This window comes from Hippoglossus stenolepis, chromosome 5, assembly GCF_022539355.2.
Source record: "Hippoglossus stenolepis isolate QCI-W04-F060 chromosome 5, HSTE1.2, whole genome shotgun sequence".
Taxonomy (NCBI): domain Eukaryota; kingdom Metazoa; phylum Chordata; class Actinopteri; order Pleuronectiformes; family Pleuronectidae; genus Hippoglossus; species Hippoglossus stenolepis.
The window spans coordinates 23,704,631-23,718,657 of record NC_061487.1 but is presented as its reverse complement, the minus strand read 5'-3'; the positions used below and the strand labels follow the sequence as shown (position 1 = coordinate 23,718,657).

General features: G+C 42.5%; 1 protein-coding gene across 1 annotated transcript in view; it reads left to right on the top strand.

Annotated features, from left to right (window-relative positions):
* The window catches only part of cdh13 (cadherin 13, H-cadherin (heart)), a 283,404-nt gene extending 272,593 nt beyond the window's left edge, over positions 1-10,811 (top strand). The window contains exon 15 of the mRNA XM_035155785.2: positions 9,207-10,811. Within this exon, the coding sequence (XP_035011676.1) occupies positions 9,207-9,214 (8 nt within the window). The 3' untranslated portion in view covers positions 9,215-10,811. The remainder of the gene's footprint in view (positions 1-9,206) is intronic.
* Positions 10,812-14,027: the final 3,216 nt, after the last annotated feature.

The window sequence follows — 14,027 nt, the reverse complement described above, 5'->3', positions numbered from 1 at the left end:
TCAGGGTTAGAATTAGTTTAGGGTTACGGTAAGGGTTATGCATTTAGTTTGGATGGTTAGGGTAAAGGGCTAGGGAATGCATTACGAGTGTCCTCACTAAGACATAAGTACAAACATGTGTGTGTGTGTGTGGTCCAGGTATTACTTATATTTAAGGGACATTGTGGGGACTTGTCTTCCTGATGGGGACAAAGATAAAGACATGGTTTAAAGATTGAGTTGGTTTAGGTTAGGTTAAGGGTTAGGCAAGTAGTTACTATGGTTAGAGTCTTCAGGCAATCATTGTAAGTCAATGTAATGTCCTCTAAAGTCATTGAGACACGACTGTGTGTGTGCGCGTTAGTGTGTGTGCGTGCATGCATGCTTTTGTGTGTGTACGGAGTGCGTGTGCATGTCTGTGTTGGAAATCTCAGACAGTATTACAACTCGGCAGAGGTTTCACCAATTCTGTCGCAGTACATCTTCACACACACACACACACCCACACAGACACACACACCCACCCACACACACACGAGTGCTCAGAGAGATGACTCCTGCTCGAGCTGATCACACAGACCTGTGCTGGGGGACAGATAGAGGGGACTGATCACTGCAGTGTATAGTCAGATAGTCTGACAGAGAGGATCCTGTTTCAATTCCCTTATCTCCGAGCTGAACTCTGACCTTCCAGGCAAGAGATGAAGGGAAGAAAAATGGAAAGAGCCAGAGGGAAAGGATGGGGGAAAGGAGACGAGAATAAAGGTGTGGAGATTAAACTCTCCTGTTTTGTTCTGTTTTTTTTCTTTCGCCCACCGGGCTCCAGGCGTACAGTGAGCGAGCCACAGTTTTCTTAATTTCTCTGGCTCCCTGCGTCTGTATCTCTCCTCCCTCGCCCTCCTCCTACTTCCTTTCTCTCTTAGTCCCCAAATCTGTCACCTAGAAAATACTATAAAAACAGTATATACAATATATAGCTAATATTTTTCTGGGTAATGCTGAAGAGATTTTCATTCAACATAACTAAGGGAAACACATTTGCAGCATCAATGCACCTGATTCATTTCCACCTCATCATAGACTCCAGGCCACTAAATAGTAATTTGCTGTTTACATGGTTAAGTTTAAAGCATTTGATTTGTTGAAAGCTGAAACAGCCAACGCTGTCTTGAAGCATGAGAGAGTGATAATCAGCTTCATGCCCAAACCAATCATACGAGCAGATTCATTTTTAAGTTGCACATCCGAACGATTTTTAAAAAATTGCAGCATTTACCAATTTTCCTCAGAATTCATGAGTAGTTCAGACCTCAATGTTAGAGCCATATGGCCTCTAGCATTTATATTCTGTTCAATGTGTTTTGTCATTGAGATTCAGTGTCTTTTACACGGTTAGCATATAGTAGTTGTTAAACGTACTATATATATAACTTCGGCCACAAGGGGTCTCTCAATCAAAACCATAACAAAAGAGCTAGTTTGATGATGTCATGAAGCAGCGCGGGATCATGGGAGTTGTTGTCTTTACCACAATTGCTGATGAAAATTTAACGAACACAACTCGTGCAAATCTTGTTCACGAATGAGATAACGTTTTATTTAAGTTACGCATCAAATGCCAAAGAATAATAGGGTTAGGGTTACGGGAAAAAGAAGCTAACTGGCTAGCAGTGTGTTTTGGTTGGGTAAACCAGATGTGACAGAGTTAAAAGTGACCAAAATCTCAAGTTGCCTTGAATAGAACCAGGGTTTTTCTCTGGGTTTGAACATTGTTGGATTTTAGAGAATGTACAGTAAGTACACAAGTCAACAAAATGTGGGTGTTTTTAGAGCAATACATCCACAAGAGGGCAGCGATAAGTCAAGTTTTTCTGACGATAACAAACATGGCAACGATGGTGGAGGTTTAGAAAACGTACCTCTTGCTTGTCAGTTGAATGGTTTGGAATTGGACTAACTTAGGATAGGAATCGTTAACGTTTTCAATATTTAAACCAAAACCTTCCCTGACCTTAAGCAAGCTTAATTTGTTGTGATCTATTATGCACATGTTTGTTCTCCATGTCGGGAGTTGCGTAACTCAAGAACGAGAACTGCATGTAGTTGTTCTTTGCCTCCTCTGTGTGAGCACTAAACCCTCCAGAGGACACGATCTACAGTCTCAGCAGCAGTTGGCATTTTGTGTATTGTGTGTGTGTGTGTGTGTGTGTGTGTGTGTGTGTGTGTGTACTGTGAGGTAATATATTTCCGCGTATGTGTCTGTTGATTTATTCCGAGCGAGGCTTATGAAGAGAGAAAAGATTACTATAAACAGAAAATCCATCCCAACAAGTACTTCACTTGCATATTCCATCTGAAAAGTCATAATTTCCTAAAAACAACTGAAGTGATTCGCATTTGTATATTTTCTACAAACGTATGCGAGACAGCGAGAGGAAGATCAATCTGCGAGTCTCCATGAAATGATACTTGAATCGAGAGAACTGATGAATGGAGAAAGAAAACTGGATCACCCCTCCGCCCGCTGACAGATTTTTCTCTTGTTGCATGCATCTCCCGGAAGCCGGGAGAATTTAAATGATGTGTGGGTCGTGACGCCTGCTTCTTGATATGTTGTTGCTGTCACTGGCCTCAGCCTGAATCGCACCTTTCCACACATCTCCCCCCCCCGCCAAAGCCTCCACACCTTTTCCCCACCGACTCGTTCTCCGTAGCAACACAGGCAGGAGTGGAGCCACATCCTCGCTTGCTTCCTGTCCTCGCTCTCGGCCGTGTAGAACTCCGCTGGGGTTGCGTTTCAGACCCTTAAATAATGTATGTAACCCTGTGCGGCAGAGAGGGGGGGCGAGCGTGAGCCGGTGTGTGCAGAGTGCCGACATATACTGTGTCTTCTAATGCTTACGAGACTTTTGTTTGCTGTTGCAGGCTTGGCGGCTAAATCCCAGGGCTTTGCAGGGGCCTACTTTCACTCCCCTCCATTTTAAGCCCGTCTTTTGTGATCAGGGTGCCAAAGACTCTCACACACACACACACACACACACACAGTGTCATACTTAAAGGCAAACGCATACACACTCAGATCACGGGTGTTAAATGTCCATGTGAAACCACATTTTTCACCTGGGATAAGACGTCCTAATTGGGCAGGTGCAGTAGATGCCTGCTCCCTGCGGATGCACAAACAAAAAAGACGGCTACTCATAAGAGGGATTCCTGCATTTAGATGAAACTACAAGCAGGAATTCTCTGGCTTTAGCTGCCACCACAGCTCACAGGTGGCAAACCAACACAGATGACCACACTGCCACCTATCAGTGCACATGTGAACTGATGAGCAGTACATGCATCTCTCTGCAGCAGCTCAAAATGAAATCCTCAAACTTGATGACGTGTGGCTGGAGGCAAAAAAGTTGTAAATAATGTGTATTTGGACATTGCTGGAATTAGGTTCGTGCTTATAGTGGCTGTGTGTGAATTAGGCTCATGACGGATGTGAAAAGGATAAAGAAAATCTCTGTGATAGTGGTGCTGATGCTCGTACCGGTATTTCTACTTCGAATACATATATATATATATAAGCATCCTGCATTGGGCCGGCTTCATCCAACATAATGCTTAACTCAGAAAAGTCCACACAAGCTCAAACCTCTTGCTAAAATCTGCAGGATTATGGCTTTCGGCTGCAGATTTGTTGCGATGTATTGCAGAGACATGCTCCTCTCTCCCTTACTCCTCTGTAACTTCAGCAAGAGGAATAATGTAGTTCTAGGCGTAAAGAAGAGAGAGAGAGAGAGAGAAAGAGAGAGAGAAAGAGAGGAAGAGAGGGGGCAGGGTGGAGTCAAAACAAAGCATCAAAACAACTCCCTGCCCACATGCCACTAATTTACCTCCATCCTCCCGGGGGTTTGAGTCCGCACCATTCCTCCTCTCTGATCCCTCGCTACGCTCTGACAGCTACTTTTCCTCTCCTTCTGCAGCTCTACACTAATCCCCTCTCGGCTACAGCGACGGCATGTTTAGGGGCTTATTTACTCTTGTAAAAATGACTGTTTTTTTCACAGCTGGTGCCAGAGTGATGCGTTGGGTGTAGAGGGGGATGTTCGTGGCCTCAGATCAAACTGTGAAGGATTTTTGATCTTTGAACTGAGACGTGAAAAGTCGCTCACACTGGAAAGAGCCATTTTTTCATCGGATTCATGAACGAAGAATTCCTTTGGCACCGAACAATTTGAACATCAGTGTTAATACGTAAAGCTGTATGTTCAGCCACATTAACGAGCCAGGAATGTTTCATATTTGCTCTCGTGAAATGTGAATTATTTGTTGATCATTAGCAAGTGAAGCTTCAAGGCGTCATGAATTGTTTATGAATATAAAGTTGCCGCACCAGACTGCACTCATGTCTTACTCATATATTATGGATAAATCGTGTCGGTACATCTGTTAAACAGTTACTCTGGGATGTTCAGGGACTGCTCAGCCCCAAATTTGAAGTTGTCAAGAGATATAACTGTGGAGGAAAAAGCAATCTGATGCCTTAAGGATTAAGTAACATGGATGAACAGATACATCTGATTTCCAACCTCTGGCCATTTGAAGCCTTTGAGAAAACCTTTCATATTTACACATGTCAAATAGACAATTTACTTTAATACTGAGGCACCATTAATGTGCTTCTTGACTGTAACGTCTGTTAAAGTCCATAAATCTTTTCCCTCCCCCCTCTGTGCATTTCGCTCATTTCAATGTTTCTATGGCAACAAATGTTATAGTTCTTATCATTAAGCTTTCACAACTGGTTCGTTTGCAGCAAAAAAAGCAGCTCATTACTAAACGTCCCTCAATCCTGGGGGGAGCAGACGAGTCACAATCAGCTGTTTGGAGGAAAGACCACAGAAGAGAAACTGTTGTATCTGTTTACAACCAAATACACTCGTGTTGTTTTAGTAAAAATACTCCAAAGGCATTTTGAATACCACATGAGGATCTGTTGACTGCAACGTGCCTCAAAACTACATTTTAATCCAAATGTAAACGCTTTGGTAGTTTTACCATCAAAACAAACAGGATTAGAACATATTAGCAACATTTCCCTCCTTCCTGCAGGGATGAGAGTGGGTGAGGGACAGGTCGCCAGCGTATTGCGTGGCCAACCTATAGAGACCAACTTAATGATAGACCCCTGGCCAAACCGGGATTCAAACCTGGAACATTCTTGCTGTGAGGTGACAATGACATTTTGGTGTGCAACAGTACTAAGAGCCTATGAGTATATCTTATTACAGTGAGAGTACATTAATGTATATTCTGTACTCTGTATGCTGAGTGATTTGAGAAGCTTTAAAACTCTCTGGCTCTTCATCATCATTTGTCTGGTTCAGTTATTACCTCTCTGTGTTGTCAGGGTCGGCCTGACAGTCTCCATCTTCTTCTCCAACGCTTCCTCTTCGTGCCGCAACGCCGCAGTTTTGTCGTCTCGCAGCCGTGACATACCTGGGCTAATCATCTGTCACCCTCCGCCCCGCTCAGCAATTAGAACGGCGGGGAAACAGTAACTGTTCCCTCCAGTGTCCCGTCTGACTCTGCCTCGCCTCCTGCAGCTTGTTAAATCCAAATTTTACGCATTAAGCTGATGCCTTTTACCCACAGAGACTTACAATAAGTAACAACAAAAAGATACGTCGGCATCGGTGAATGTCTGTCAGGTCACTGGTACACACGGTGAAAGGAAGTTTGATATATTCCTTCGCGTCTGGTGCTGTGAAATGGAAATAGGTGGATTTTCTTGTGTTTTTCATGCAGTGCTGGAATACGAGAGAGGAATGAAATGGTTGTTTATATTTACATGTGCGTGTAAACACAAACTTTAGCTCGTGAATACTGTGTATGGGACCTTTTCCAACCAGTAGACGGATGTGAAAACGTTGTGTTGGGTGTGATAAAATGTCATATCCATTATTATTTATTTCGGGAACCTCATTGTTCGGGAACCTCATTCTGCAGAGAATAAAAGTTTACGATTTTTCCGACTTGAACCACAACAGCCAGTGCGAGAGCGAAGCAGCTCACTGTGCTGCCAAGCAACGACAAACATTCATGCTTCTGTTGACAGATATTATAACAGTCATTTAAATCTCACCTGAAAATAATAACGGTTTTCTCAGCCAGACTCGTTTCGCCTTCTGCTTTTGATCGTCGCCATTAGAGGAAGTTATCGCTCCACGCCAATCTCCATTTTGTCCACATCATGAGGAACATGTGTTGGTGCGTCACTGTCTCTGGAGCAAAAATCTTAATTATATCTTGTAGTGTGTGATGCGCCAAATATCTGCGATGATTCTCCTCATGCTCATGACTCGACTTTGTTTAAAAATTGGTTAGATTTTTAAAACTCCTGTCGTCTGAGCGGTATCAGGGAGCTAATGTCCTTTTCAGAGGACTCGAGCTCCATTTAGCTCCCAAGTAATTCGAACCATGTCTGAACTCAAAGGCCCTAAAAGACTCAAAGGTTTATACGGATCAACAATAAGCATCTAACAGACGTTTTGATTCAAAACGTCCCTTTGTGAGTCACTATGGGAACACAGTGTGGTTTTCAGACCTTATTCTGCTTCCTGTAACATAAAGTGACTCATTCCCAGCCCATAGTGATTATATTCTGTTCATCCCTCTCTGTCTCGCTCCCTCTTCTTCCTACTCACTTCCCCCTTTCATCTGACCCAAGAGTTCATCTCCTGTGTCGGTGCGAGAGCTGAGGTGAATTGATTCTGGGATGTATTTTCATGTCCAGGCCTTGACTTTTTAGCCAGAGGGGCAGAAATTCCACTTTTTTTTTTTTATATACACTTCTTCATGTGAGGTGAAACATGGCTGCCAGAGTCTCATTAGATTTGCAACCACAAAAAAAGTGTTCCTCCACTTTTATTTCCTTTTTTATGGAACACTCAGGCCTGACTCTTCTGAAAGGGCGAAGAAAAAAAACATTAGTGAAATAAAAATCAATCAGCTCCAACCCACCACCCCCCCGCTCCGTTCCCCTCCACCCTATTAGATATTCACCCCCCATTCAGGCAAGCTTCGATCGCCTCAGAATTTTCTGAAGTGTGTAGTCCAATTCATTTCTGAATGTCTCGGAAAATTATGGTTCACATTCCTCAAGACCGCTCCCGGATCTCATAGAGAGAAAAGTGGAGCGAGAGATGGAGGGAGGCAGAGACGGCGGAGGATAAAGACAGAAAAGAACACAGAGAGACATATTGGCATGTCAACAGTCGAATCGCATGACGGGCACGTCTGAATGATACCGACTGCCAACTTATTACAGAGAGCACACGAGAGCTGTGACCACAGCTGAGGGAGAAACAGTGCAGCCCACTCACGCGCTCACAATAGGACTGAGGAGAACAGCAAAGCCTTTGGAAACAAACAGTAGCTATGACAAATTGCAACCTCCTCCAAATTGGTTGTTTTACACCACATTTTGCTGCATGCACGTTGCTAGATTAGCAATAAAAGGCGAGGCTTCAAGGAAAGCCTGTTAAGTAGAGCGGACTGCTTATGGTGCACCTGATCTGTTCTCCACTGGAACCATTGCATCTGTGGACGGAGGAGTTGTACTCAACCAGTCACAGTCTTTACATCAGACTACAACACGAGTTTCGATACATTTTCGCTTAATTGCCCAGCCTTAAAATATAATATATAGTAGAGTAGTATTTTTTTGCCTTACAAGTACAATTGTTTTTCAGCACATCACTGTATCTCAGCAGAAAATGCAAATTTAAATTAAATTAATTATGAAGAATCTGGAAATCCATTTCTTCTGCGAGGGCTCATTATGAACTGTTACACAAAAAGTGGATTAGAGGGGTGAGAGCTGAGAATTAGTTTTTTTTTTGCTCCAGTGATTTAAAATTCTCTCGTTCTGTTAATCTAGACACAGAAACAGAGAATCTGTGCACTGTGATCCTCTGAGGCACAAAAGGTCTCGGCGTTGATTGCCCGACCTTGATTTGCCTTTAACTCTCCACAGCTCACTTGTGAACTGTGCAGTAAATGCAGTGAAGTGCTCGTATCCACAGTGAAGCGCAATTTGAATTTAATAGAAGCTCGGTGACCTTTCGCCGAACTCGCGGTGAACATTTTTTTAGTAATAACCGGACCCACCTTTGTAACCACATTTAAATAATTTCCGTTTTGCTCCACTTCTGCACTTGCTTCGTCCTTAAGTGGAGTTTAAGGACGAAGCAGAGGCCCCAGAGCACCTCATCTAATCCAGTCACATCAGAAAACAGATGTGGGAAAAAAGACATGATGAGAAGAGAGAGAGAGGGAGGGAGGGAGGGAGGGAGCAAAATGACGAGCAGGAGGGAGGAGGGTTTCTGTCAAATGCTCAGCCATCTCCAAACATGTCAGAAATAGAGAGCAGACTGGGAGGGAGATGGCTGGCAGAGAGGCAATCAATAAACTCTCACATTTCATACTGCAGCGCGTGTGTGTGTCCCTGCTGTGAGTATTTATGTGTGTTTTTTTGTATCAACTTTCGAAGGCGGCTCGTTGTAAGCAATTCCACCAGACTGATGAGACAAACTGTCACATTACCACAGACTTTACCTTACACTTCTTCTCTTTTTCTTTTTTTTTTAACCCTTTACACGTATTCAAACCTCTGGAGCGACACGGCATCGGTGCAAATGTGACATATGTTCTGCAATGCTTCCACGCATCTCTTGTAGAGATCACAGCCGTGTGAATAGAAACAGATTGTCCTCTCCGAAAAAATAAGTGGCGAGTTCAGTCCGGGCTAATTTGCTGAGCACATGGCCGTATTCCCTGCTTCCTGCGCTACCATAAACTGAACTGGTACTGGAGTAAAAATTTAAGTATTCGACAAGTACCTGTCATTAGCCCGTTCATCTTCACAGTGGACTCTGCAGAAAGAGGCTCCTGATGATAAATCAGGAACACGCTGCACCTCGACGTGAGCCGGAGTCGCTCAGGGCTCGACACAGTCTCGTGGTCGCACCGTCACATTAAAGACAATTAGTAGCTGCAGCCTAAAAAGTGAATGATTGTAACTGATCTGCTCTGTCCTCACTGGGTCTTTAATGACGCAGTTACCATCACTTGTCCTGTGTGATTGATTGCAGTTGATCGATGACCTTGACTTTACTCTGTCCTCTCTCCCTTTTTCCTCTCCTCTCTTCCTCCTCCTCCTCCTCTTCCAGGCCTGTAGATTCTGCTGAAACCTCTCGTAGTCCTTTTCGCAACACTGAAAAGCAACGACTGTCTCCCCCTTGCAACCCAGGCTTAGGAGAGAAGAAGAAGAAGATGATGATGATGATGATGATGATGATGATGATGATGATGATGAAAAAGAAGAAGAAGAAGCGAGAAGACGTCTTCTCACCACGACAAATCAAACAAGAAAATACACACAATCCCCCTCCGGCACGATCGCCAAACAAAACACTGCTCTGTGTTTCACTGTCTCACTTCATCCTCCCGCCACTCTCATGTGCTTCTCTTCATCTTTTCTTTTCTTTTTGCATCCGTCATGGCCCACGTCAGTCTCGTCTCCCCTCATCTCTTCTTTTTTTTTTTTACTCTATTTTGACGTTTACTGTCTCTCCTCTCTTCAACTTCTCCGCCCGGCATTGATTATTCCCTTTCGAACGCACCATTACACTGGCAGACGAGCACTGGGTGTCGGCAGCGTTCATTGCAACATCCCACCTCCGTAGGAGATACTTGAAACAACGTGTATATTGATATTGTAACGAAACAAAAGCTGTAAATCTGTCTCATGTTCAAAACACACATTTTTTTCTGAATCTTCTTCCCCCATTTCCAGCTTTCTTTTTTCTCCTCCTTCCCTCTTTTTCTCATCATAACTACCTCTCTTTCCCTGCCCCATCGCTCACTTCACCCCCCCCCCTCCATCTGCCTCTCCGTCCCCCCCGTCCCCCCCCGTCTCCCTATCGACTGCTCTCTGTCTCTCGGTGGGCCAGGAAAACACTGCGGAGGCTGAGCTACCGTCCTGGTCGGGGAAGAGCATCGACTTTTTGATGTGTTCTTTTCTTCTCTCGTCACAGACTGTGTTTGATCTCGTTTCCCTCTTTAAGTGGAAAGAACAGAGTCTGTTTTCTTTGTCTGCAGTGGTTGTGGTCTTTTAGGACAAGGTGGTAGCCATAAGCCTTCAAAAGTCTGAAACTCTCCGGAGTCGTTTCTTCGATTTGCTTCTGTTTTTATTGCATTAGTTGTCATGGAGTTGAAAACAGTATATCTTTATAGTAACGGTGTAAACCCCCCCCCCAAAAAAAATTACTATTATATAAATATTTTATTTTTTACCATTGTATAAATATACAGTAATGATTAACTTATGTACTTTGATTGCAAGTTCTTTGGTCACCCACACGGTTAGTAAATAAAAAAAGAAGAACCCTTTTCTGTGGATTTTAGGCAATATTTCTAATGCTATTGATGTGTTGACTATTTTACTGTAACATGTTCTATTTTTCTTATGTTTGATTGTTTTTTTTACTTTTAAAACCTGTGATTATTTGAGTCTGTTTTTCGATGACTTCCACGTGTTTTAGGTTTCGATTTCTGTCTCCCATCGGTTCTGCCCTCTCCTGTTCTCGCTCTATCGCTCATCACCAGTCACGAGAAGATGTGTAAGAAGAAAACAAAAGGCCGTGGTTTCGGTGGATAGTCTCGCTTTTTTCTCTAGCGCTCATGTGGAAGGCCACCTTAAAGAAAAATTGACATTTTGAATGAGTTACGTCTGTCTTTTGCACTAATTTAATAAAGCCGTTACTGAAAATTCCCACAGTGCTGGTTTGCAGATTGTGTTTCCTGAAGTTGCCTTCATAGAAGTTGTACAGACATTAGTTACCACGGGAAAACGTTGTTTAAATATGAACAAGTCAGGTCTAATAGTCACTTACAGTCATAGTTTAACACATGTGCCTCAACTTAAATAAGAGGATTGATAGCTTTTCATATTTGTCTGTCAAACGTGGATTTACAGCTTAGAAAAGGTTTGTTTAGCCCAGTGTAACTATTAGCAACACACAAACCTCTGTAATCATATTTTTAATAATACATGTTAATAAAGGGCCTTTCAGATGTTGCATCTCAAAATGTGAAAAACACCATCTTTGATTTTGTCAGCCTTTTAATCCTACATGGTGGTGAGGTTGCACCTGCCGTCACCAAGCCACCAAAACCCCAATCAGTGGCCTAAGTGAAGTCGTAGCAGCACCATGAATCACTCTGCTTGTTCCAGATTCAGAGAGTTCAACTCAAACTGATCCAGAAGCTTTGTTTCAGACCATCAGAGGGATAAAGGTTATTTTCAGCGAAGACCTTCCTCTGAGAAAAGACTCATAAAACGAGACCTCCTGCCGTGAAACCATCTCCTCCTAATTAAGAGCCGTGCATTTTTCTGCTGTAATCAGCAGTCACGTGATGTTTGATAGGTTTGAAAAAGTTTTTTAAATCTTTTTTTTGTACCATGGACACGCACAACAAAACAGGCCCATTGCCCTGAATGTGAACCTGAATGGTTTCACTTTCACTTGTGAGAACATCACTGTTGAAAGTGATGAATTAATGAGAGCGTTAAACACATCTGGATCCTTCAGGCAGCGTTAGAGGTGCTGATGAAGGATTTTTGTCAGGTTTACCAGTTTTCACTTGTCAGACATGAGAGTGGCGTCAATCTTCTCATCTGTTAATCAGCGTGAAAGCAAATCGGCATATTTAACAAAGTATGACTTTCACTGACAGAGAAAAAGAAACATCTGGAGGCTGGTTTGGTCGACCAGCTTATAGTTAGATGTTACATTCAAGTAACTCTATTGGTTGTGATGTTTAAAGTCTGGTCATTTAGCAATTTAACAAACGCATCTGTGTTTCTTCTTCTTGTATTTTCAGTTGGTGACACTGAACTTTCTTCTTTTAAAGGTGCACTTATCATTTTTTTTATATTGATAATATATGAAATGATTATCCAATTAGAAAAGTTCCTCCTGATACCTGAGATTTAGAGAAGTAAAACCTTTCCTGCTTGTGTGGCACCAGAATCTGGATTATTATCAAAATAACTGAATATTTAACACAATCCAATTTATAAATATAGTATGTTTTTTTAAATTACGAAACCTCCAACAGAGACAATATTCTGCAATAATAAGCTGAGCACCCCGGGGGTGCAGTTATCTCTCTTATGGATTTTAAAGGCCAGTCACGTAAACCATGTTTGTGTTGTGTTTTTAAGGAAATCAATAACAACACTGATTCTAAAATCCCTTTTAGCCTCCGTGAAGCCAGGGGAGAGACACTGAGACTGGGGCAGATGTGATGAGAGGAGTAGATGCTCCTCTTTATAGGTGAAGGATGGAAGAGATGGAGGCTGTGATAATAGAATTTCGTGAGCTGCAGAAAGAACAGACACTCAAGCTTTCAAGTTTTATTGGAATTATAGTTAAACTGTATACATAGTATAGTATAGTATTGTTTGGTTATAGTATAGGATTGTATACTTATATTCAGGGTAAGTAGGAGTGAATATAAACAATAAGGTTTTTAGGATGTAAAAGGGACAAATCCAGACAGACGTTAACATTATGTTTTATCGACACAATGTTGTCAGGTTATTGTGTTGGTTTCAACTGGCTGCAACAACTGACTTTTATCTATAACAAACAAGCAGGCAGCTTGGAGAGGCACACACCATCACTTTTATTACTATCGTCAAAACTAGAGTGGGAGCAGAGCCTTGATTTACTAAAGGTTCCTTCAGCTGATCATTGAGAACCATCAGAAACAATCCCAGGAGGAGCAGAGATAGAAGAGAAATTAGACTCAAGTAGGATGTAGTACGTGTGTACACACACAAATACCAGGCAATCTGACCACATGCAAAACAATTCCTGTGTATAAATGTTAAAGATACTTGTGATATTCATGGATACACATGGATCAGGGTTGGTTTTTTCTTTCCAGGGTCTCCAGGGCCTCACAGATTCTCAAATGTATACTGCGTATATGTGCAGGTGGAAAACTGGGTCACATGGGCTTTGAGTGAATTCATGAATAAACACTGGTATCACATTGCTACTCTGTATTTTGTGATACACATGGCACAGGTATCCAGGCATCAGGATTGAAAAATTGGGTGAATTCCTTCTGCAAACCAAACACGGGCTGGATTCTCATGAGGAAATGATGGGTTTCGGTTTACACTACACCTTCAACGATACACAACATCACAGCAGTTTGTAGTTTGTGTGATCCTCTGACATCCTTTTGCAGCACTATCTAAAGCATTGGCACATATTTCCACACATTCCTCATTTCAGGCTCAACCGATTCATGTGTCATGTTTGATGCTTATGTTTCATGTCAGATGCTCAAAAAAGTAAAGAGCAGCTCGGAGAAATATTCTCTGTGACACAAGATATGACAGCGGAGGACACGGTGACATCTGAGAGGAAAGGACGGACGGCAGGTTCAATGCATACAAAATGGCTACGAAGCTGAAAAACACATTTTATGGGTTTCCAAATGTAGGAGGCAAAGTGGAAAGGTGTGGCGGCTCGTCCTCTGTCGCTCTGCGGCGCCAAAACAAATCCATCCATGGGTTGAGCATTTTAATTTTGCTTCTTAATTAGAAGTGGTTGCTTAATAGCTCAGCCAGCGAGGAGGATCTCCTCCTCAGAGCAATAACCCACAACTTTAATTATGGAAATGCCAACAGCAACCATACTATCCAATAATAATAGTACTAATATCCTCTATCCACCATCTCCCACTTAGCCATTCAGACTCATTTATTCCCTCCTAGATGATCATTTAGCACCTATTAACCCAAGATCCTCATCTGTAATGACCACTCAATTATCATTTTCACTCTCATTCTACTTAGGCTTAGCAAGGTTAAGTAACACCCTGAACCTGTGACAAACGTGGAATGGGCCATTGGCAGATATTGGCGGTGATTACAGGAGCAATATATCCAACCAGGCCTGTAGGGGCTC